General features: G+C 42.5%; 3 protein-coding genes across 3 annotated transcripts; 2 read left to right on the top strand and 1 right to left on the bottom strand.

Moving 5' to 3' along the window:
• LOC122614324 lies at positions 1-1,499 on the top strand. The gene is made up of 2 exons (XM_043788886.1): positions 1-523; positions 588-1,499. Exons 1-2 carry the CDS (start codon positions 338-340, stop codon positions 1,401-1,403), a joined length of 1,002 nt encoding a protein of 333 aa, XP_043644821.1. The 5' UTR covers positions 1-337; the 3' UTR covers positions 1,404-1,499.
• Positions 1,500-1,654: 155 nt separating this feature from the next.
• LOC122614326 lies at positions 1,655-2,530 on the top strand. Its single transcript, XM_043788887.1, has 3 exons — positions 1,655-1,792; positions 1,849-1,966; positions 2,042-2,530. The coding sequence occupies exons 1-3, from the start codon at positions 1,705-1,707 to the stop codon at positions 2,433-2,435; spliced, it is 600 nt and encodes a 199-aa protein (XP_043644822.1). The 5' UTR covers positions 1,655-1,704; the 3' UTR covers positions 2,436-2,530.
• Positions 2,531-18,387: 15,857 nt separating this feature from the next.
• LOC122614132 (UDP-glucosyltransferase 2) lies at positions 18,388-19,860 on the bottom strand. The gene has a single exon (XM_043788620.1). It carries the CDS (start codon positions 19,843-19,845, stop codon positions 18,388-18,390), a length of 1,458 nt encoding a protein of 485 aa, XP_043644555.1. The 5' UTR covers positions 19,846-19,860.
• Between the last annotated feature and the right edge of the window lie 5,118 nt (positions 19,861-24,978).

Below are 24,978 nucleotides of genomic sequence, written 5' to 3' on the forward strand. Positions count from 1 at the left end.
TGGGTCCGGGTCCGTAAATGCCGCGTGCTCATCACTCGCAGACACTTTAGAATGCAGCCAGTATCTTTAAGATGCGAAAGATGGACGGAGATCTTAAGTGGCGTAAATGCGAAAACGGGAGTACGTCGAGGAGATGTACGGATTTTGAGAACAAGATTTCACAAGGTGTTGCTTAATCCGCATTAGGCAGAAGTTATTTTGTTTACTTTAATACAGTTACCATTTCCCTTATGCTTTTGCATCACTTCTACCTCCCCATCAGCGACATCACTTCTGTATAATTCGATATCAGCTTGATGTTATATTGGAACAACCTACCTACCTTCAGTCCAAATCTATGCCTACTATCCTTTGTTGTTATAAATATTTTGGGTTAGTAAGCTTTGAACTGAAATTCAACATCAAATCGAATGAAATCCATAGCGAATACAATCCAACTATCTTCATGCGAATACGAGGAGTATTGGCCATGTATCTGATGTTCCTTCGCCTGCTCTTCCACTGCACCACCGGTCACATATGGGTTAGGGCAAGTGATTCACTAGATCTCTAACATCTTCAACTGGTTTTTGGTCTTTCAACCTCAGCGACACAGATCCCTGCACAAGCGAATGATCAATCCCCGTGAGCTCTTAAGCGAGTTTGCTGCAATCAAGGAACCAGGAACCGGCGATGTTGCTCTAAAGATTTCTGGTAGCTCGGTTGCTTTGTACGAGAATGGAGGAGCGTTGCCAGGACCAGGAGCAGGAACAGGTCCTTCCAAGGCGCCCTCCAACAAGGATTGCGATATGCACACAAAGTGCAATGTCAAGGCAATCATAACCCCCGGAGATCCCAAGCAAAAGTCCTCGATGATCGCCATGAAAGCTGCCCAGGATGCAAAGGCGGCCAGTGAAGCACAATCGGCCGCTGGCCAGGCGGCAGCCCAACACATCAAGATGGAGCTCGCGGATAAGGCCTTTCAGTCGGCCAAGGCCGCCGAGGCTGCTCTGATGGGCAAGCAGATGATGGTCGATCAGCTGGAGCAGGAGGTCCAGGAAGCCAGTGCCGTGGTCGAGGAGGAGACCAACTCCATTCACCACACGGAGGCCAATATGAATGCCGCCGTGGACGCCGTTAAAGTGGCCGTGCAGCAATTCGAAACGATCAACGAGCTGCAAAGGACCTCCAGGGAGTCACTGGCCAACATCCAGACGGTGGCCATGGGATCGCAGCAGGAAATGGCCGCCAAGACACAGCTCCTGGAGGCCGCTCGCAACCGGTTGGCCATGCTCCAAAAGCAGCTGGTTAGTGCCCACGACGACTATGAGAAGACCAAGCAGGCCGCCTACAAGGCAGCCTGTGCCGCCGTGGAGGCCAAGCAGAGGGCAGGACCCCCACTGCCACAATATTATATTTTTTAAATAAATATACATAGCTTAGGGCAGCTTAAGTATACAATTGATCCAACTAAAGACAATGCAGGCATGTTTTCAATAAACTTTCGTATTAGAAATGTTCAAGCTATACTCTTATAGTTTGGTAGTTCCTATTAAGTGTGGAATATACAATGCGATTTATAGGAACTATAAACACCGATTTCCGGATACTCCCAATAAGATCAGCAGGTGTGACTGCCATGGGATCGGGTAACACCTTGTTAGGGCTATAAAAGCTTCTTTCACTGGTAATAGTTCCCAAAGCTAGCCCATTACTCCGATTGAGATGAAGTGCCTCCTGGTGGCGATAGCCTGCTTGATTACTTACTCCAGTGTAGGTGGCCTCGTGCACTATATGAAACTGGAAAAAGGACGTATGTAGCAGAAAATATCTATGAAAATCGACGAAGAAGGCTGAAATGAATTTCAGAGAACGGATGCAAGTCCCCCAAGGGTGCAGAGATGGCAGTGGGTGATGTGGAGCAGGATGATAAGACTTGTGGAGCTATAACGTGTCAGAATACGGAAGGAGATGCCTTTGTCCACTTGTAAGTTATTTGCAAATTGCCATATCATATTATATATATATTTACATATCCGTTCCAACTTCGAAATCCGTTTAGCTGTCAGATACCAGCCACTTTTGCGGAGTGTGTGGATACTGCTGTTCTGACGGACGTGGACTTTCCACAATGCTGTTGGACATGTGCCGCTTGGGCGAACTGTGATGGCGGCGGTGCAGCAGGAGCAGAAGGAGGAGCACCTCCTCCCGACGGAGCCCCTCCAGCGGACGCACCACCCGCGGCAAGAAGCCATCTAAAGAATCAAAAACCCGCGGCAACTGCAGCTGATACAAAGGAAACTACTACAGAAAGTGAAAAACCACGCACCAGGGGAAAATGGGGCTCCAAGAGGAGCACCACCATTTCCGATGAATCCGAGTTACCCGAGGGAGATCTCAATATAAGGTTTGGCGGTGGCACACCGATCTCCAAGTTTGGCGAAGACAGCATGTAAACTCAAATGCCGCGATATGTTTGAGGAACCTCCCTAGTTATTAATTTAAAGCTCGATTCCGATCATAAATAAATGACACGGCAATGTGCACTTCATTTGTCTCCACGCCAAAGTGACCCACATATAAGCACGTCAGATCGGGAGTGATACTCGTATCTTTGCCGGCATATTTCTGGTTTTCGTGTGATTGTTGTTCCTCCTGCTGGATTTTTTTCTTCGGTTTTTTAATTAGCCGCCGCTGGCGAACAAATCGGGCCGAAAAAACAGGAAAAGGGTTTCGATCGGGTCCTTCAACCCGAGTGAAAAAATTCAAAAACCATAAAGCGAAGACGACAGCGCGCATACGAGAAAAATTGAAAACCAGATCTCCGCGCCAGTTTCGGGTTTGAGAATGGGCATGGGCATGGGCATGGGCATGGGATTGGACTTGGACTTGGACGTGGACGTGGAAACGAGAGCTTGAGCAGGTAGGGCCTGTTCCCTTCCGCAGAGCACTCCACCCTGGAGTGAAACAGATTCGGCATGATGTACATTAAACGGGAAAGACAAGAATAAACCCCGAACAAAAAATGAAATGAAATGAGGCACCGAAATCCCAAAAGCTTTTTCGCCCAGATAATTTGTGAGTGCGGCTGCAGTTGACACCGAAAGACCCCTACGGCCAGCAGTACGCACATAATTACTATATACAAACCCACATCCTGCGCCGATTTTGATCCTTGCTGCGAAATGGTGAATCCCATTGAAAAGTAGATTGAAAAGTTGCGCTACTACAGTTAAACATCTCTGTCTTATCCAAAAAAAACTTCTTTGAGCTACAGATTTTGTAGAATTTTATTTACTTTTTATCTTAACATCGGCATAGATTTTATTTAATGTACAAATTTTAATTCCAAAAAAAAACGTTTCCTAGATGTTTAAAATGAGCTTTCTAAGCTTTATGTAAACTTAAATCCTGCTTGAGCAATATTATTAAATTTAACAAATGTAGATCCTTCTTTTTAAGACGTATGACTAAACTTGGTAGATGTACTTCTTCAGAGTAGGGTATCAGCTGCTCTGCCGCTGCGCTGCTCTTATTAATTGAGTGAGCATGTCCATTTTGAGGACAGCCTCCCAGAAGGAAGGGGAAACGAAAAAGAAATTACAATATGAGTCAAAAAAGAAAATAACACAAACTGAGGACGAGCCAAAATTTAAAAAATAAATACAAAAAAATAATAATAATAATAACGAACAGAAATCAATGGCTACGACTTATTCAGGAGTAACGTAACCAGTTAATCACGTAAAAGGCCAACGTGACAAAGTTCCGAAAACCATGCGGTTGCAACATGTTCGGTGCGAGCGAGACGCCAATAGGATTAGGCGCAACAGGGCGGCGAGCCGCGAGCGAGAGTAAGATGCCGCTACCGACCGGCGTTGGCTAATAGAAATGCGACAACAAATAACAAGATTCCCGGCATGTGAGAGCGAGCAGGAGGGACAAACGGCGGAACAGCTGTGCGGGATGCAACACGTTCGACGTCGCGCTGCTGCCGCTTCGACGTAACGTACCGAGCAGAGAACGAAGATATAGTTTCCCCAAATCTAAGCGTTATTATGAATACAGTTGATCGTGGGCCTCGTGCGCCAGTGGACGTAAAGTTCCAGGAAAATAGAAATAAAAAACAAGAAACAAGAAAATAGCAACCAGCAAATAAACATAAGAAAAATAGAAACCAGAACCCTTGAGGAAATCAAAAGTCAAGAGGAGCGGACAAGTGCAACGTACGAAACTCGGTCAAGTGTTAAGAGAAATTCCAAATAACTTCTAATGAATTCTAATTCCTAACGGGTGTGTGTGTGTGTCAATCGGGAGCCAAACGATATTTCTAACACCTACCGGGCTTTACGCGTGTTTCACACATTTCCAGCACCACCACCAACTCCCAGCACCGATGAACGCGGCTTTCGATCCCGATTCACTGAAAGAAAAAAGAGGCGCGAAACCAGCGCGCGATTTAAAGCCCGGCTGGCAGAAATTTTACACGTGTCTCGATCGCTGATTCACTGTTACGTTGTATGCCCAAAAATTATAGGCAATTAAGCAAATTTTCCACAATTGATTATCATTGAATTACGGCAATGCCAAAAGCAATGTGCTAATGAAAGTCTCAGCCCAAAAAAGAACAAAGACCTCTGTAATCGTCGACGGAAGCTAAACTTCATGTCATGATTTAATAATCACAAAGGGCCCACGGAAGCACCAAGTCGAGTCGCCAAGGTAACAGGTGTCAGCTAGACTGAACCAAAGAAAAAGCTAAGACCTTTAACATACTTTCGAAAAACTAAAGTAGTCTTAAAACCAAGCTTATGTTAGCTGAAATTCTTGTAGGGATCACCGGAGAAAAACCTTTCTTTCATAGAGCGCTTTTCTAGTCTTCATTCCAAAGGAAATTTCACCTTTGCCCAGCAGTTTATTATAAGTTGTTTCAAAGGTAACAGCACTTTAAACTTTATCTAATTATACTATTTTTCTCATGATGCCACAAAAAGGCGTTCATTGCTGTTGAGATGCTCAAGCCCCCTTTTTCGCAGCTCAATTTCACTTTGATTAATCAATGAAAGCCCGTAAAAGTCAAATCGGGCGGGAAAGCAAAGAAGGGGAGCACGGCTAGTGGCGGGGGCGGGACGACTAATTGATAAAAGCAATAGTGGCGGCAGAGCGCCAAAAAGGAAGCCGTGAAACCGTTACAATATACACGACAAAGGAATGCGTCACAGTTAAAAATCAAATCACACATTAACGTAACGGCAACGGCGGCACAACGCAAACGCACCAGGTTCGCCTGCGTTGCAACATGTTTGAAGCAGCGCTGCCGACGCCAACGCTTGCAGAAGATCGCGGCTAGAGATGGTCGCGTGCCGCAAACACGTTTAGTTTGAAATGGTATTCGCTTGACTTGGTTCACCATGCAAGCAGCCACCGATTAAATGACATAAGTAATTGCATAAGTGTAAACGAAAGTTGTAAATTAGTTTTTCAAACTAAAACGATTTCCCAGACCAATATTGTCATACGAACTTTTAGCATAGAAACGACTTATCACCAAACACACGTGGTCTTGGCAGCGTGTTCGTGTCACGCGGCAAACATCGTGCGGCGCTGCCACCTCTAGCCGCGGGCAGCGCAGCCGTCGGCGGAGCTCGTCGGCGCCGCAGCTTTCAATTCTTTTTTGGTGCTCGATCGTGACGGTTTGCTCGCTCTCCGCTGCCCCGCTCTTTCCGTTGCATGTGTGTGCGGGCGTTATTGTGCATGTTTCCGGTGGCCGAAAAAAAATATAGTAAAATAAAATATAGAAGAAAAAAACCAAGAATAATAACAGCCACACGATAAACAGTGTGCCAAAGTGTGTGTGTGTGTGTGGTTGTGTGCATCTCGCGTAACAACAATAATTGCATTTATCGGATGGCGCCAGCTTCAATTTAATTATAAATAACATGTTCAACTTTTTCTACGATTTTCCCTGCGTCAAAGTGGGCGTTACAACCGCCCTCGGAAAATCACGCGCCCCGGTTCAAAGTTAAAGTTTGTTGGGTAACGCACACACACACACACACCACACACTCGCACACACACGCGGTCACACGCATATTTCAATAAACTAATGGAGCCTGGCTTTGTTTTTGTTTTTACTTTCAACCCACTTGAGCACAGCACACCGAGAAAAAAAATCAATACTCGTTATGGGATTAAATTTACAATGCGGAAAGCAAAACGACAAACAAAATGAAAAGAAAGAAACACTCGAATAAACTCGCAAAGAATTCCTTATCGCCAAGGGGGCCAATGTTCGCCAAGGTTCTGCCGCCTGAGAACTTTGAGCTTCCTCTGGAATAAAGGAGATTATAATGTACAAATAATGTTGGAATAACCAGTTAAGCAGAATAAACCCAATGGAATACCGATGAATACCGGAATCTTGCTAATTAGCAAGGACATCTGTTCACATCTTACCGGGCAGCATTAGATCCTTTTTATAACTCTAATACTGTCAGGTAAAGATGTCGTCCGTGTCCTTAACCTTCAGTAGCACCAGCAAAAACAAAAAATGAGCAATGCCCAAAAAACCAAACAAATCATAAAAGTCCAAGGAAAAACAAGTTTTTCAATTGTGCGTCGCGCCAAGGAGCTGGAACAGAGAAAAAAAGGAGTGGATAATGCGGAGACAAGCGGCTGAAAATTGGTCATAAATTCTTATTTTTTGCAGCGGCACAGCGACGCGTTTTCGGATGACATCAGTTGAATAAGTAAAAGAGTAAAAAAAAAAATAAGAAAAATAAAAGACGAGGCGAGATCGTTCCCAATTCCCATTATTTTACCATTCCCGGACCCCGGCGGAGTCTGCAGGTAACCCACTATATACCCTATACCATATACTGCACACTGTATACTACTGTGTACCACACACTCTATAGAGAAAGACTGCGAGATCGTATAAAAAACATATTTTATGGTTCCGCTCGCTTCGGAGGCTGCTCGCTGGTTTCTTAATTTCAACGCGGCAGCAGCGTTTAGTGACAAAAATCGTCTTCTTTTATGATGAACCCCCCTACCCCTGCCAACAACTCTATAGCCACAAATTTACGATTATAGTCAACTAGCCAAGGCAGCAGCAGGTTGCTTGAGTTTCATTTCGGTTCGCCGCATGCTTTCGTTACTCGTCTTTGCCCCGCCCCTCGGCGCAAATGCTCATAATTTGAAATTAGAGAAATGTGAAATATGAGACCACGGCAAAAGCCGTCCGTAATCAAACAATTAAATGCTTATAAATCGCCGAAACGTGATCGGGGAAAACGCAGCTCAGTTAATATGATTTATACGAGGAGGATATGTGCTTGCGATTGCAATAATTGAGCGGAACTTCAAGTTTTATTCAAGGAAATTATCGCACATGCTGGACATTACCTGAAAGAGTTTAGCAAAGAGGCGGGTTTCGACTAGGAAGTTGAGCATATAATTAGCCCAGGCAAGGCAATTATTGTCTGGATTAATACGAGCGTCTTAATTAACGCACGTTTACCAAACAGGTTGTATAAGATTCGTTTTGTAATATTTCAAATCCTTCGAATCGTAATCGGTTAAATATGTCCCACTAGATTAATTCCAAAGTGACACCCGATCAGATAGACTTTCTTATCTGGCCAAAATCTTTTATTCCATTTAAGTAGAAATTTCCTTTCGTCATCCACTCAGTTGCCTGCATTCAAAGTTATTGATAAGACTCTGCCCGGGCTAGATAAGCGGACTGGGAAGCTGATCCCGACCAGAGATTGTGCGTATGGTTTTCGAATCTATCTTTACGAGTATCTGTATCTCCCGCTTTTCGTGACAACATCAATCCGTTGGGTCGAGTCGAGTCTGTAATAACATACAAAACAAATACAAATTCCAGCGAGTGCCACCTGGCAAACAACCGACTTAATTGTCAAGAGTGTCCGTCCAGAGTTACTGGCATACCCACCTATATGGTATTTATACGAATATATGGCTGCGATATGTGGCTGAGCCCACATTCAAGAGAGAGACTCTGTTTATATAGCGACCCACCGACAACGGATAGATATATGACGCCAGTCCCAACAGTCGAGTGTGTGCTGTATATACATATGTTTGTACTGAAGGAATAGGGATCGTAAAAGCGTTTACAGGGCTTTTAAATTTTACAGTTTCTTGCCCCAGTGGGTATAGTTTTAGTTGCTCGTTTCTAGGCCGATGGGGTGGCGGTGGGGGTTAATCTAATCAGGAAAACAGAAAAAATGCGTTAGTCTCGGTCTCGGTCTAGCCTGGTCGAAACGATCCCCGTAAGGCGGAACGACCAACGTAACCAGAACGAATATAACACCTGTTAATGAACTTAGCAGTGACTCTAATTAAATGTGTACACCTTCGACTGGGACTCCCAATACCCCTACTCCGCTCGCATTTTTTCCTGCTCTTGGTTGCTCTTGGGTCGTAAACGTAAACCCATTCTGACTCTTTCAATAAAAGACTGCATAAATCAATTAAATCCACGGGATACGAAACCCCGCCCAGACACAGCCCAAGCCCCTTGAATAATGCATAACTAGTTGATCCGCTGCATTTAATGCCCAGTAATATATTCCGGATTAGTGTTCGTAGTAAGCAGTGAATTGGCTGTTTTAAAATCCCAATGGGTGTAAATGTGTCACAAAGCATTTCCCTATGTATGGCAATGATTTCGACGAAGAATATTATTCCATAGAACATTCTTTTGGTCAGCCAAACTCTAAACTAAACTGCACAGTCACCAATCGTGTGACAATTTCACAACCACCAACTAATTGCGGCCAAGCGCGAGGCTGTCTGTGTGTGTGTGAGTGAGTGAGTGTATGTGTTGGCCAATCTACAATTTAAATCGGCCAATAGAGGGTCCAGTTCTGATAGGGAACACTCCACAACCGCCGATGGCGCGAGTGGTAATCACAATAGCGCCGAGGGCACTTGATATCCACATGGCTCTGCACGACGATAATGTCGCGTTCACACCATCCACCCAGCACACCCCCAACTTGAGCGAAAGACAGAAAAAACAATAAAGTTCGATTGAAACGCTCACATAGCCAAGCGATTTCAGGGGGCCAAGCTAGACAATCGATTCTGTCAGTGGCCAGCGGCTGAAATGTTGAAATTAATTTCATATGAGCGCGCATATCTCACCTTCGACATCTGATTGGTGTTGGCCAGGTGTGCGTTTTGTAGAATAAGATACTTCAGCTGAACTGTCTGCTGTCAACTGGGCTGGGCCCACAGAGATTTCGTTACTAATTATTTGTAACTGATTGGAAAACTAATCAACGCTGACCAATAAAACTCGACTGGTATGCGATGGGGTTTTTAAATTTACCGTCTTGCCGTCTTTAGCCAGTTCAGTGAAAATCTAATCAACCTGAGCCCATAAAATTCCCAATAAGACCGGTGGGAAAAGGGCCGTCGTGTAGGGTTTTTTATTCGTACTTCCAGTTGCTTAGAAACTCGGAAGAAAGAAAAGTCCTCGGCGTCATCGTATTTGAGTACTTTGTATAGTGCACGGAGAGCTACTATATCTAATCAAACCCCAAGGCGAGTGTATCTAATCAAGTGCGTGAGGAGAGTATCTAATCGTCCAGGGGCAGGAGATACTCCAAGTGGACAGCCGGCAGTATATATATTTCCTAACAAGGGATTACGTTATTCGCTAAAAGTTAAGTCAATTCTAACGAAATTCATCATCGGTGGTACGAAAAAACTACTATTAAGTATAACTTTAAATAGTGACTGTACAATCTACCACTAAAATCACTATCGCTTTATATGTCCGACTTTCAGTCGTACTTTCCACAGTTACTATGGAGATTGCGTCTGACCACTGGAAGTGAGCTGAAATCAAAATATTGAGCATGATTATAAATAACTGGCTGTAATATAATAATAACACAATACGCCTTGACATGATAATAAAGGCGAGACCAATGGGAAAAAGAAATGCGGCAATGAACTGCAGCGATAAAGGAGTTGTATGTAGGGTTGGTATGTAGGGAGGGGCGGGGACACCGAATGGGCGTAAATCAATTAACAGCTAACAAAGCAATCAAGCTGTATTAATAAAATCGAAGACTCAAGGGGGTTTTTGAAGAAGTATCACAAAAGGCTTATGCGAAGTCATGCCCTGTCACTCGTTTAATTGATTGTGTCACAGACACAAACACAAACACAGGGAAGTGCCGAAAATGCATTCGATAGCCGCCTCAGATTGAACATTATTACATTATTATTTCACACTCATTCAGGTTGGAGTTGGATGTGTCCCCTAATGAACTTAGCATGTTGCATACCCAACGATTGGTAATTGGAGCTCTTTCGATTCTGGACTTTTCCTCTTTGCATTTGTGTGCATTAATTAGTCATACACTAATTTCCAATTCCGATTTCAGTCATGCAAATGTTAATTGACCACTTAAGTTAAAACTTCATAATGATCGTTAATAATACCGATGGGGGCACATCTGGAGAGGATGTCGTGGCCACGACAACTATGGCCAAAAGAAAGAACAGGTTCAAAACCCTAACTAACCAGGCACAAAACTCGTAAAAGATATGCAACCAATACACACGAGGCACACAAACCTTACCTTTTGCCACTCTGCTCACTATGCGATCTTGAGAAACCCGAGCTCCTCTGGAGCCCCGGGCTTTTAACTGTGCATTAATGATCTTCTCAGCCAGCTCATTTATATACTTTAGGCAGCGACACGGCGGAATCTCTGGGCTTAAATAATTTGTAACTGCGGTGTAAGAAATAGCACAGCTTGGCAAAGATATGTACATATGTGGCAGCCTAGGAACTGAGTCTTACTATGCTGTTTGTGCATATCCAATTACCCGTTGGTCTAGTAAAGTAAACTTGTTCATATTTAGTTACCCCATGGAAAATGATCTACTTACTTGCCAAATTTCATTAGCTTCTCAGCACATCTTGAACACATTTCAACAACGTATGCGATTAAGAAACTATTAACTTGGCATTTCATTTGAGCTTGCTCCCATTTTGTTTAGAAAACACAATTGAATTCCCAGCAGTTATCTAAATTGATCTGGCCAGCAGCCGAGGGAAGTGGAACTCGAAGTGCAAGCTCATGGCTCATAATCAAGGGCACTGAAAGCGATTTCCTGCTGGCCCCCAACTTGATTGCACTGATTGCCCGAAAGGAGGAGAGCTCCGGCCTGGTGACTCGTGCCGCCGAAACAATGCGGCAAGGAAAGGTCTCCCAGTTGCAAGTTCCCTGTTTTGCCAGAGCTAGCGCAACTAACTCAGCGCCTCTTGGCCACAGGTAATTGAACGCTGCCCCCATTCCAGCAACTCCACCTGAGCTACTGTGTATCCCTATGCCACGGCTCTGCGACACGCCTGCTCTTTAGCAATGCACAGAGAGAAAAAGGGAGGTCCCTTTAAGGAGCATTTTTAATATTTACATTAGTATTACTATTAACTGGTTAATTTAAAATGTTATATATTTAAGATTCAGTACACAATAAAATGTTGTTTCAAAACACTTAAAACCACAAGAATTGAGAAATACTTTTTTGTGTGGAATGGCAGTTAAAAGGGGGCTTAAACTGGAAGGGGCACGTTCATCGGTTGGTTGATTCAGCATCGTTGGGGTGCATCAAATTAGCATTGTTCCCAGAGCCACTGAGCTTTTAAGTCTGGCAGGAAACTCTAGGCAAGTACCGCACTTAAACGCCAGAATAGTTACAATCACACCGGGGACATCTAAACTAGTATAGGATCAGAAACATAGAAGGTCCTCAAATTCACCAGTTATAACCAATTGACTTCGCGGTATAAAGTTCTTTTGAAACGTACTAATCCAATTACAATAAGCCAACTAGTTCAAGCTTCAAATTCCACCATTGTGGAAAAACATATTTTCCACGGAGTCGAGCATTAATAACCCGTGTTGCAATTTGCATTCGTTATCCAATACATGTGGATATATTTATGGATTGGGGCCAAACAAGCGCCACCTGGCGGCGCTAATCGGCCCCGTCCGTTCAGTCCGGTAATTGAAAAATAAAGTTCACTTTTTCAGCTCGTTCTGCAATGGCATAATTAGCCTTAACGTGGTTAAACCAATTATTATCTTGGCCTGACACAAGCTGATGGCTACGGGCACTCCGACAAAAATATGTCCCCTACATTTCCCGATTCGCTGGCCAGCTCACTGAGCAATTAACTGCGGGGAAAATGATCTGGAGGCTGGTCCCAGCGTGGTCATGAATATGCATGGACAACTGCTTTATAAGTGAACTCTACGCCCCTCACTCTATGGTATATATGGCGATATAGCATCTGGCTAGATGTACATATGTACATACATACATTGTACACATATGCCAAACGACTTTTGTAAAGCTGCAAACCCAGACTGCGGCTATGTACGTATTCGTTTAACACGTACAAAATTATATAAATTTGCATAGAAATTGCAATGAACCTTAACTCGAATGTGGAAGAACGTCTAAGCAACAGGTGATGGCCACACTGATCAGCCAGCAAGTTGAAAATCCCTTGAAAATAATTGCTTATAATTATAAAACCAAGATGATGCCAAGAGCTGTAGACAGTAATTCCGTTAGGAGAGAAATAAATGCTTAGGAAAATAGTTTTAAATATATCTTAAATTATTAAAAAAATGGAACTTTGCTGTCCAGTGTAACCATTATGTAGTAGTCGCTCAAGCAGTTGTTGTAATTATTAGCATGCCATTTGTTGTTGGCAACAGCAGACTTTTGAACCCGCTGACTTTTAACGAATGCCGAGTCGCAGCGTAAGTGTATTTTAAATGGAAAATAAAGCGAGAAAATAAAGAGAGAAATTACACAAATTTCTGTTCATTTACTCCAGCCAGCTACTGTGTTGGCCAGTAGCGTATGCATTTCGGCCAAAATGTTTTTCTTATTGTATTCATTCGCCTGTTATTTATAGCGCAGAATTCTGTAGCAAGTTTGCCGCCACCGAGGAGTCCGAGTGCCAAGTCAAGACCAAGTTGTTTGGGATATTCGAAGTCGCAGTCGCAGTCGCAGTGCGGGCAACAGGGCAACAGAGTTATTAATGCTTGGAATTTTCATAATCGAAACGAGTTTTCAAGCGGCAGTCGGCAGTCAGCCAGTCAGGCAGTCAGGCAAGGAAGCACGCGCGTCTTGGCCAGACTAGCAACCTGGCTCTTGGCCGCCTTAATAACGCCTCTCCCCCCTCGCATCGAAAATCAAGGAGTGGAGTGGTTAGCTGGGTGGTGCAGGGGAGGCAGGGCAGGTCGTAGAGCTATGGCCGTGGCAAGACAAGCCAAGCACACGCCTTGCGCGAACAGGTGAAGCGTTTAACTGTGGGACTGGGAGACTTTGGCCTGGGATCAGGATTTTACTCTTGCGCAGCACGCAGAAAAAACACAAAGACCACTATTAGTTTACTGTTTTCTTTGTGCACCTTTCTTTTTCAACGATTTTAGGTTAGCAGAAAATAAGAGCTTATATCGTCACTATTTTCTCTGCGTGTGGAACTCCAACTCCCCAAGCTCGACTCCAATTGGCCTGAGTGCCCCCTGGTTGGACTTTGTGCACATGGCTAGCTGATGTTGCACAGCAAAAGTTATGATCGTATCACTAATTTGTTTCATTTGACAGAGCGAGATTTTATTTTTGGATAGTTTCCTATTAGAGCAGAATATGCCAAAGAAAAACTTCATCTTCGCTTAGATGAAACACTCTGCTTTTAACTTTAAATTTAGCATTCGAATTTGGTATTTGATTTTGATTTTTCTTTCTTCTATGTTAATCATTAGCTATGTGAATTGCTGTCCATCTGCAGGACCTGTTTTTGATCAGAACTTCGAGTACTGGAATTGCTGATAGCATAGAAAGCTGGACGCCAAGATCCGGTCCAGAAATAGCAATGACTTATGCAAATGCTGGACAATCGCTTTCCATCGAGACCATACCATTGCATGCGAACCGCATAATGGCATCGGTGGCCAGTGGCATTGCAGGTAGCCGAATGCAGAATGAATGAACAACCTGCTCGGGAGACCTGAGGTGAGGGTAAAGCCAAGGCTGTAATTTGCTTAAAAGCAGCGAACAAATAAAGGGTTTCAATGGATACCCCGACCCAGAGACACGCGGAGATAATGAATGGTGGCCAATGGAGGGATCTGGATGTGGATGTGGATCTGCGAGGGTTCTTGGCTGTCTTCTTATGAGTCGGACGACAGCTGCCTGCCTGGACACAGACAGTTCATGTCAGTCTAGGACGAGGATCATCATACATGGATTTAATTAAGAGCACATGGTGGGGAGCACTGCGTGGTACCTGTTTAAGTATCTATATTATTATCTAGTCTTAATGTAGTAAAACCCCAATCAATCTCCTTTTGCCGCTCAAATATACAAATCACCCAAACTTCAGGAAATTAATGATTCAATTAAATAATGTATACCAATATAATGGGGACTGTATCCCATAAATTTTGTATAATAAAACAGCAGATGGCAGAGTAATAAATACACATTTGCAAACTGTTTATAAACCATATTAAAAGTGAAGTGAATAAGTAATTAAGTGGGGCCATGGCTAATACTTTAATCCATAGAGATCTCTAAAGGTTTTAAAGACAATTTATATCAATTTATTATAATATTAAATGTATAAATTAATTATCCTACAGAATAGGATTTAATTATTCTAGCAATACTAGTTTTTAGATTTGCATTTTGTTCTTATTGTGTGGCTCGTTCTCCGTTCTTATGACACACACAGAGCTCAGAAAAAAGAGCGATTTCCCAAGGTCCGAAAATAACGAAAGCGATAACAGTTTCCGCAGAAATTGGAAATCAATTGGGACCCACAGCGGCGCCCGGGCAACTCCGATCCGAAATCCATTTAAATGTCGAAGTCGAGGGGCTTGAAATTGGAGGTTTGGAGGGGACTTTGCTGATAAATGCCAAAAGGCTGCCAAGCGCGACGTCGATAAAACACAAATGAAGAAAACCCAAACGGCGTTACAAGTACAAGTACAACAAGTAGAGTTGCAAAGTGGAGGAGAAGAGAGGTTCGGTAATTTCGTTTGGCTTATCGCAAATACGCGGCGAATGAGCCAGGAATTTATTCATAAGCATAAATATTCCAGGGTCCCGTCCCGGGCAACAGGTCCGCGAGTCGAGTTCATTCGAACTCCAGTTCACGCAACAGAATTGCACCGGGCAGCCAGAAGAGGCACTGGCACTGGCACTGGAGATTATTTAAGTATTTATTAAATTGCGGCTCTCCCAAGTGGCCGGCAAACCAATGGCTGGATGGCTGACTGGCTGGCCGATCTGCACGATAATCATGGGGTGTGAAAAATTTATGGGAGCCGCCGCCGCGCACGCGCAAAAATGAAAAGCCCAGCCAAAAAGCAGAGGAAGCTAGCTCAAGCGCCGCAGAATCTGACAGCTCCATGAATATATATATGAATCTGCATAGGGGTGGGATTATTTCACGTTCATAACATAAGCGAACAGAGAGTTCCTCGACTATCAGCTACCCGTTATTCTGCTAATGGCTGTGCCCCACGCAAACATTTTCCAAAAGTGTGGGCGTGGCATTGTTCTAATTGTTTAGAATTATCTTATATTTTTGTATCATACATACTGTAACATAAATGCTGCCTAATTGCAACTAAATGAAAGCTGTGTCATTTTATAATAACAGGTATAAAACGAAACTGAATATGAGCCACCTGAATGAATCTGCACACCTGTCAAAAGTATAGAAGCTCTCAGAACTCTTGATTTCTTCTTTAGCGGATCGATGGGTGGACCACTTGAGCCATCAAACAGGCTAAGTGGCTCAACTCGGCTATTCTTTTCGCCAGGCTGAGCAGATTTATGGCCTGTTAAAACGTCTGCCGCCAAGTGTCAGGCAATTGGTTAAAAGCTACAAGCGCCCAAGATGCAACACGACCGATAACAAAGGCCGAAACAAACGGACAAAAGGGGAATAAAAGCCGCATGAGGAACGCGCCCCATGTCCAAAAAAGGATCCGCAAGGAGTCGTTTCGGAGTTCATAAATAAAAGATGGAAGCGAAATCCCAGAGATGAAACCAAAAGCAGCTCGAAACCCAAATATTCAGACGTGACTTATTTACGACAAATTGTTTGATTTACGTTTCGCAATAAAAACCATAATGGGAAAGGGTTTTAATCGGAAAGGATGAACAGGTTGAATTGCCAGAGGAACAGTTAAGTGCAAGAAATAAAAATTAATCTTAAGAAAAAGTATTAGTAAATAAGAAATACAAGTAACTAGAGATAATTTTTATTGACTTTGTATGATTTTATCTATGTACTTGATTATTTATTCAATTACTTATGTGTAGATCTACGCGGAACATCTGTCGCATTCTAAGAGATTTTCTCACGCAGCAAAGAGGTTCTATCCCCCAACCGAAACCCATCGAAGTCCTCTCATATACACACACTCGATAACTGGATGCGATGAGGAGGGGTTAGAGTAACTTGACACCTTCGAGACGTCGCCTAGAACCAGTGTCTAGGTGGAAGATTAGGCTCTGGAAGGAGGAACATGAGGCAGGACACGCATGATTTAGGAAGAGGGAACCAATTGGAGGAGAATCGGTGGAAAGAGGAGCATTGGTTCGCATCGCAGTCGATTTACTATCATCGATGATCGGGGCCTGGTCCTGTGGCATTACTTATTTACGAGTCGCTTGGTACGTCCCAACATTCTAGTTCTGGCTATTTTGAATATATAATTCCGGGACACACCAATGAAATAGAGATCGACTACCAGATACCCGTGTTTTAAACTTAAGATGTCTAGATCGGCACGGCTAGTAAATAGAATCAATAATATACATATATGCGCTACAAAGTGGAAAACTCATTTTTCTACCTGTTACATATTTTTGTTAGAATCTAGTATACCCTCTTAGTCTACGAGTAATGCGTATAAATACTATACCCCCCAACTCTTGGTTAGATATTCGTTTTTGGCTGCTCCGGGCATAATTAAAATTTATGGCCACTGCGCTTCGAGTCAATTCATTAGTCGCCCTCTAGACGGGGCCTAATTAAAAAGTTTCATAAATTCGAAAAACTCCAACCACCTGTTGATCGTCTATTAAGCGTTAGTGTGTGTGACCAATTCTTTGAACTATAAAGTGTTTTGAGTAGGGTCAAAGTTGATCAAGCCGGCCAAATTGCAGGTCGAATGGGGTTAATGGTTTATAGATACACAGGGATTAGCGTTAGTGTAAGCTAAGTGAAAACTCTAGCATCGAATGATTAAGTTACTATGTTTTCACTATTTTTTATTCTATAATATAATAACATTATAACGTTTTTACCATGGGTAACTTTATATATCGGTAATAAGATTAAACATATAATAAAGCATATATACTATCATATAAAAAAAAAATAAAACCTTTTAGAAACAGGATCATAGAGGTAACTGGTTATTAGCAGACCTCAAAATCCTGTTTCTCCTCACCCAGCCACGATGCCCATTCGTTATTGGATTTTAATGAGGAGTATACAAATTATGATGGGATGGCCGGGCGAAAGAAGCCAAGAAAAGAAGCGGAGACAGGGCGAGGAATGTCAAGTGGCAAGTGCAACATGCCCCCCCGAAACATACCCCTCCATGATGCGCTGGTCATTAGCATGCGAAAGGCAACCACGAAAGGCAGCCAGATCCACCGAGAAGACACCACTAACCACCAACCTCCAACCGCTAACCAACAAGCACCAAGCACCAAGCAGTTGACAGTTGTCAAATCCACTTACGCTCTTCATGGTAAACAGTTTCTGACGAGCCTGCTGAAGGATTTATTTAAGTGCAGACAGACTAACAGACTAATAAGTGCGGCACGGCTCCCCCAGCAAACATATTCATATAGTGTGCGTATGTGTAGTACATATGACGACAGTCTGCCAAAAAGGGGAGTGGGGGCAGTGGCGGCTTTTACTACCTGTTTTTTTTTTTGTTTTCATTTTTTGAGTATACCTGCTCTTTTGTCAGCCCGAGCTTTATTTAAATTTTTAACGGACAGCGCCTGACTGGGAAAGTCTCCGTTTGATTTCTATTTTATGCCACGAACGGGAAATTAAACTTCGGCTTTAACAGCTTTGCTGGACTGCAGAAACTTAATTTGGCATTTTAACCAAATTCAAAAATAAATTACGTTGGAGCAGCCCAACAAAACAGGCTCACGAAATGAGTGAACAACTATAGAACTTTCGTGGGAATTTCGCATTTTAAGATATATGATTTTGTATTTCATTTTCATGTGCAGAGTTGAGGTAGTTGGCACTGTATCAGCAAACTAAATTTTTAAGGGTACTTATAACTATTGTTTCTTTTTTCCCGCAGGAGCTTTAACTTTTCTCACTGGCTTTCCAAGCAAAAATTTCACAGCCCGCTTACTTAGGAGAACCAACAATATCAGGATCGTGAGCACCAAGGCGTAGATGTCCAGGTTGTGTAGCTCAATAAATCCCATATGCATCGCTGGACTCTGCAAGTTGGGGGCACCACGATGCCGCAGAACGTAATCCACCCAGAAAAGAACCGACTGCTTTGGAGTAAGAGGTCGATCCCTGTAGAGGGCGGAGAATTTGCGAACCGCTAGAGTGTACTTTTCATTTTGCAGGACCTCGTTGATGGCTTCGCGAAAGGCATCTTCGGTGAGGGACTGCAGATCAAGGGACACGCCATATCCCGAATTCACCAATAGATCCGCAGTCAAGGGTTGGTCCCCGAAAATGGGCAGTACCACCATGGGCACTCCATGGTACAGCGACTCGGTGACGCTGTTCTTGCCGGCATGTGATATAAAGAGTTTGGTGTTCGGATGTGGCAGGATATCGTCTTGGGGCAGCCAGGGCCTATAGAAAATGTTTGAGGCATTGCCGGGTGTGTTCTCCAGATCCTCCCATTTCCAAATAACATTCTCTTTCAGGCCGGAGAGCACTTTGAAAATGATGGCCACGATTTCCGGCTTCACCATGTAACTCTTGGTGTTGGAACCAAATGAGAGAAATATCGCTCCTTGGCTGGAGCTATCTAGGATCTCTGCAATGTCCTGGGGCAGTGGATCTGGCTCCTCCTTCACCTGTATACCTCCAATTTCAATGATAGCAGGCACCAGAGGTCGAATTGGACCATCGCTGATCAAATGGGAACCGACGAAGACCAAGGATATATTCTTCTTCATGTCACTGAGCGTTGGCATATCTTTGTCCGTAAAGATTTCATTATAGATGCGGTTAAACTTGTAATTAAAGCGTATGGTCAAGTATTTTAGAATCACGTGCTTTACCAAGTTCTCAGCTCGTTTGAGGAAGGACATGGGCGTGGTGGCAAAAGTTGATTCATTGGGCACATAGGAGACCTCCGAGGGATTGGCCACAAACGCATCAATCATGGTGTTGGATGGTATCATCCAGTCGACTATTACGGGAACCTTCAGCTTGGCTGCAACTCCCAATTGAAAGTCGTTGAAAAAGCTGCCAAATATCATCAGATCGAATTTGGTCTCGAAAACGCGTTGGTATCTGGGGTCCTTCAGCAGATCAGCCTGGGAATTGACCATCACATCCAGGCCATTTAAGAGCAGATACTTGGTGGTTATGATGTCATTCTTACTTCTGGCCATACTGGCCATTTGGTTTTCCATGGCTTCCGCCTGCTCCTTCGTCACTGGCACTACAATCAGATGGATGTCCTTGTGCATCACCTTGGGCTGCAGCATTGTCACCACGGTAACATTATGTCCTGCCTCGGCCAGCGCCTTGGCCGTGGACATGTGGATGATCAGATGCGAGGGACTCAGGGCACTGTAGAGACCCAGTATATTTGCTCCTTGGGTGGAAGCTGCCACTGCGAGAAGCCATAGAATTGCGGAACAAGCTGCGAACATTTTTATTAACTTATCGAGTCAGTATGAAGGGGCGACTGATGGGTAGCAGTGGATCCGACATTTAATATATTCTCCCCATTTTCCTTTTTTTAAAAAACAATCTTATTAACTATTCAGACTAACATTAATTGATTTCACGAGACACTAGCTTGCAAAGATAAACACCCAGATTATTGCTGTTTACAGTTTATAGTTTATAGTGTTCTTAGACAACATAGGCAAATTAACAAATTTTAAAATTTGCAAACTAGTGTATAATTTTAAACATAAAAAAAAGCCGAAAGAGCAGGTTGATCGAACAGGTTCATTCGCAGAGGAGTTGTCTATGAAACGGAGGAGAACAGGTCCCAAAACCAACTGTTTTAATAGCGATTAAGCAAATGAGTTGACTCCTTCGTTTGTTTGGTCCCAGATATTTTTTCGGGTGGCTTGACAATCGCCTTGTCAGGCTCACGAAATGAGTGAAAACTATAAGACTTTCCTGGTAGTTTCGGATTTTAATATACATATACGATTTATACTTATACGAGTTACTAGAAGAGTAAAAGGGTATGCCATTACTACCGGTATCAGTGGAAATCAATTCGTTTTTGAAATCAATCTCATTAACTATTCAGAATTAATTAATTTCCCGGAACACTAGTGTGTAAAGATTACTGCTGAATAGTTTTTGGTTTTCCTAGACAACATAAACAAATGTAAAAATTTTTAAATTTGCAAACTAGTTCAAATAAGCAGCAAAAAACGAGAAGAATTTCAGTTAGCCGAACAGCAAATACTCTGGCATATTACATACAGCTGGAAAAGCAGGTTGATCGAACAGGTTCATTCGCAGTGGAGTTGAGTCTATGAAACGGAGGAGAACAGGTCCCAAAACCAACTGTTTCAATAGCGATTAAGCAAATGAGTTGGCTCCTTCGTTTGTTCGGTCCCAGGTGTTTTCGGGTGGCTTGTCAATCGGCTGCGAGTTAAATGGATTGTAGTTGGTACCCTGTCTCAGGGTCTAGCGTAATATTTGCTCGCAAACAAAAAGGCGAACAGAACAATCGAAATACTTGAAGGCTCCCCGGAAAAAAAAGAAAGAGAACCAAAACTCGTGACTTAACAAGGCCAAGAAGCTAAAATGGAGGGGAATGACGATGGATTTGTATGGATGATGAATGGCGAGAGCAGCAATTGTGCAACCATTTCCACACCATCCGCGGGAAATCCATCAGGTTGGATTAGAATAATGTTTCTACCATAACAAAAATTTGCCAACATTTTACAGCACATAATTAACAATACTTTTTAAGATAGTAAACAATACAGGAGGACAAAGTTTTAAAGATATTTTAATAAAATCAAGAATACAATTTGTTGCTATAAGAAATATCGGTTATACATGGTAATATATTTAATAATTTCGAGCGTTTTATTTTATTCCAAGTATGTAATTATCAATGATTCGGAACTTTGTACATTTTTTCTGTGTGTACTCAAAAATCTTCAATACGATCACCTCCTGTTTGCCATTTGACAATTGATGGGCCGCACATTTGTCTTTCACTTGTCGCCTTGCCGTCTTGTCTTGCACCTTCATCAGCCATCTCTTTCATTGTGCGACTACCCATCTCTCTCTCTGCAGCTCGATTTCTTTCCCTTTCTCGCGGGATCTTTTGAAGTGAACCCGTTTTGACAAATGTGTGTCATTGCTGGGCCATCAAAAGACACGATCGTTGGAGTCTTTTGCTCTCCGAATTCGATTTTGTTTGGCAAGGTAAGGTGTATTTTCGGGCTATTAATGCTGCCGCAAACGGTAAAACCGAATCAAGTGACTGGCAATCTGAAGATGATCGTCATCATCGTCGAGATCAACAAAAAGCATTCGATGCCGTAGAAACTTTCAATGAATGGAAATTCATTGAGTGTGAGTGGTGTTCAGTACAAAAGGGCCTTAGCAATCCACTTTGATTTATCTTAACGATATTTTCTAAACTAGTGCATACGTGAATTTGGAAGAATGACTTTGATCTGCTTTATCCAAAGCCTCGCTGACAGTTTCTCTTTCGGTCCATTGATCCACATTTCCGCGTGAATTCTGTAGAATTGGGGGAATTTTGGGACACTTCTCAGTGAGACACATTTGTCATTTCGTCTATTGAAGCCATTACATGGTAAATGATTCCAATAAACAGGCCAGGACAATCCGGGGCATGACTTTTTGGACACCAAAATGCGACAGCCGAGAAGCTCCAAATGTGTGTGCGTGGGGATATTTAACAGCTCCCATTGTGGCGACAGCGATGAAATTCGAAAATAATGCCATCACATTTTGAAATTCTTTTCCAAAAAACATCCACGAAAGAAACCGTGGCGGCGACAAAGATGTCTTATTTATACTCAATGGCCAGTGGGGCGATGTTACTTTAGCAAATCACTTGAAAATAAAATTTGGTAGAATATAACTTGAGTATATGATTGCTTTATAGATTCCTATATGAACGTAGAAATATACTACATACTTATAACACAAGAAAGTACTTGTTTTGATAATGCAGGGTATTGCTCATTCGACTGGATGGCTAATGCCTCGAAATTAGGAGGAGAATTGCCCAACATTCGGTTTTGCATTATTTCAGAAGCCATCAGCGGCGACACGGCGGCCGAAAAGCTCGCCACAATTTTCATTTAATTTTCTCCTTCAGTCGGGGAGCCGTTCTCCGGACCACAGACCCTCCCCCCCTCCACCATCCTCCGTAGAACATCAGCCCCGCCCCCTCCGCGACTTTCCGAAGAAGTTGCGTAGGTGTCCGGGTTGCTCGTCCGGGTGTGTCAACTGCTGCTGAAAGATTTTCGTGTCGTCGTTTCCATTCCGCCTGCCCGCAGACGACAGACACGAATTCTTTCGACAAGAAAACACATTTCAAAACTTTTCCCCGTGCCTTAAACTTTTCTTTTTTTCGATTTTTCCCCTTTTTTCGTTGATTTTTTTCTTGGCGGTGTCGCAGTGCGTAAGTAAAAAAGATTTAGCAATAGCAATGAATTTAGTTAATTTATGGCATTATTAATAACATCAAGAAGAAAAGGAATATAAAGCGCAGAACTCACAAAAATATTTGAGAAAACATACAGAACTTTCTCAACTTACGAATAATACTAAACGCTTTATTATAAAAATTAAAATTTGTATCCGAAAACAAGCTTGTAATCAAAACGAATGTAGATGGAAGTATATATCAAATAAATATATTTAAGAAATGTATTACTTAATACAGAGCTGGCACACCTTTTAGAAAGTGTATCAGTTTCGAACCATGCGTAATCACTGGTCATATGACCATTTAAAAAATGTTTTTCGCATGATACATTTTTGTTTGTCTGACAATTTGGTTTGGCAGAGGGATCTAATTAGGCTATATTCATTTCAGAGTCAAAGATCGGCCCGAAAACAATGGAGAAATTCAGTGGGTCAGCTTAGTTATGCGGAGATTATTGAATGATAGCTAGGCCAAAGCCATAAATACTGGGGCCAGTGTGTATCGATGTTTGTGAATGGCACGAGCTCAACATCAACATCAACCTGCATAAAATGCAAATAAGCCCGACAAAAGACGCGCCAGAAACCCCCAAAACCAAACAAATTTACGACCCGACCCAATCAATAGACTTCGAAAAGCTGTTTTCGGCCTTTGTTTCCCGGTTTTTTTTTTCGGTTTGTTTGAGCCTCACTAACTTTGAGACGTTTCTGGTTTTCTACGACCAAAGGTGTTCCACTTGCCCCAAAACGAAATTTACATTAATTTGTGAGCAAAGTATGGCATATTATGCAAATATTTAACAGGCTCCAACCTCTGGCATTTCCCTTAGCAACTGAATGAGAACTGTTTTCGGGGCTATTCTCAAACACAACTCTGTTTAATTACCAATAATACCCTGTAATTGCTTCAGTTTTGAACGCCACTCGGTCCGCATCTGTCCAAATGATGTTTCAACGGAATGATAACCCGGATGACTCGCTTTCGAAATCAGGCAGCTAATCAGTGTTATTTAATGACTTAGCAAACGTTCAAATATTAATAGTCGCAAGTGGAATCGTCAAAACAGGCGCATTCCTTGTGGGCAACTTTGAACCCGCAGGAGATAAGCAATTTCGCTGATTCGGAAACTATTGAAGGTGCTAAATAGATCAGATCATTCCCTAGGAATTTGAGTTGCGTCAAAAAAGCATGAATGAATAGCTATTGCCATGCATATAGAGAAAATTCCCCAAAGACTTCAAGGCGAAATCTAATTTTGGCCAGAGGTTTATTCTTTTTCGATGTCAATTTATTATTAAAATTTATGACGATATTAACACGAATTTCGGAATAATACTTTTACGCATTTGACGTTTTTATAGGCCACCCCCTTAACACCTTTCCCTTCCAGATTTTCCTCCGCGAGAAGACAACTTAAAAAGATTTGTACCAATTCTTATGCGAAGAAGCGTTTGAAAATAAAGTGTCTTTGCCGCGTTATTTATTGCATAATTATAGGAAAAATGGCGACACAACAAAGTAAAAAGATTATCGCACATTTTGACCCCAGAAATAAAATATATTTCTTCTTGAAATTTTATTTTGTTGCTTTCTAGACAAAAAAAAGAAAAAGCCTTGACGAGCCCAGCATCCCGTCCAACAAAAACCAGTGCTCATAAGCAGATGAAAAATGCCATAAACATAGTAGATATGCATATGTATTAAGTGGAAACGTGTAATTTGCATAAAATCACCTGATTGAACGTTAAATATTTTTTAAGATTCAGATTATGGAGTCGAGAAATGCTCATAAAGATCACCATCCAACGGCTCTAAGAAAAAAAGGGGCACCATAAAATTGGAGGAACACACAGTGGAAAAAAAGGCCGAGGAACATTCCCAAATCATCAACCATAAACTAAACCATTTTGTAATATATTTCTTTTAGTGTCACCAACGAAATCAAACTGGAAAAGAGAGATAACCCAACTTCAGAGCACCTGACTCGTCGATACACAAC

This window comes from Drosophila teissieri, chromosome 2R (genome assembly GCF_016746235.2).
Source record: "Drosophila teissieri strain GT53w chromosome 2R, Prin_Dtei_1.1, whole genome shotgun sequence".
Taxonomy (NCBI): domain Eukaryota; kingdom Metazoa; phylum Arthropoda; class Insecta; order Diptera; family Drosophilidae; genus Drosophila; species Drosophila teissieri.

Bases quoted from the DNA above. Each gene is read 5' to 3' on its own strand.
- LOC122614324 (XM_043788886.1), top strand. From the start codon at position 338: ATGCCTACTATCCTTTGTTGTTATAAATATTTTGGGTTAGTAAGCTTT. The intron at 524-587 runs GTTAGGGCAAGT...TTTCAACCTCAG, and splicing joins GCACCACCGGTCACATATGG to CGACACAGATCCCTGCACAA.
- LOC122614326 (XM_043788887.1), top strand. From the start codon at position 1,705: ATGAAGTGCCTCCTGGTGGCGATAGCCTGCTTGATTACTTACTCCAGT. The intron at 1,793-1,848 runs GTATGTAGCAGA...AATGAATTTCAG, and splicing joins TATGAAACTGGAAAAAGGAC to AGAACGGATGCAAGTCCCCC. The intron at 1,967-2,041 runs GTAAGTTATTTG...AAATCCGTTTAG, and splicing joins GGAGATGCCTTTGTCCACTT to CTGTCAGATACCAGCCACTT.
- LOC122614132 (XM_043788620.1), bottom strand. From the start codon at position 19,845: ATGTCCACGGCCAAGGCGCTGGCCGAGGCAGGACATAATGTTACCGTG.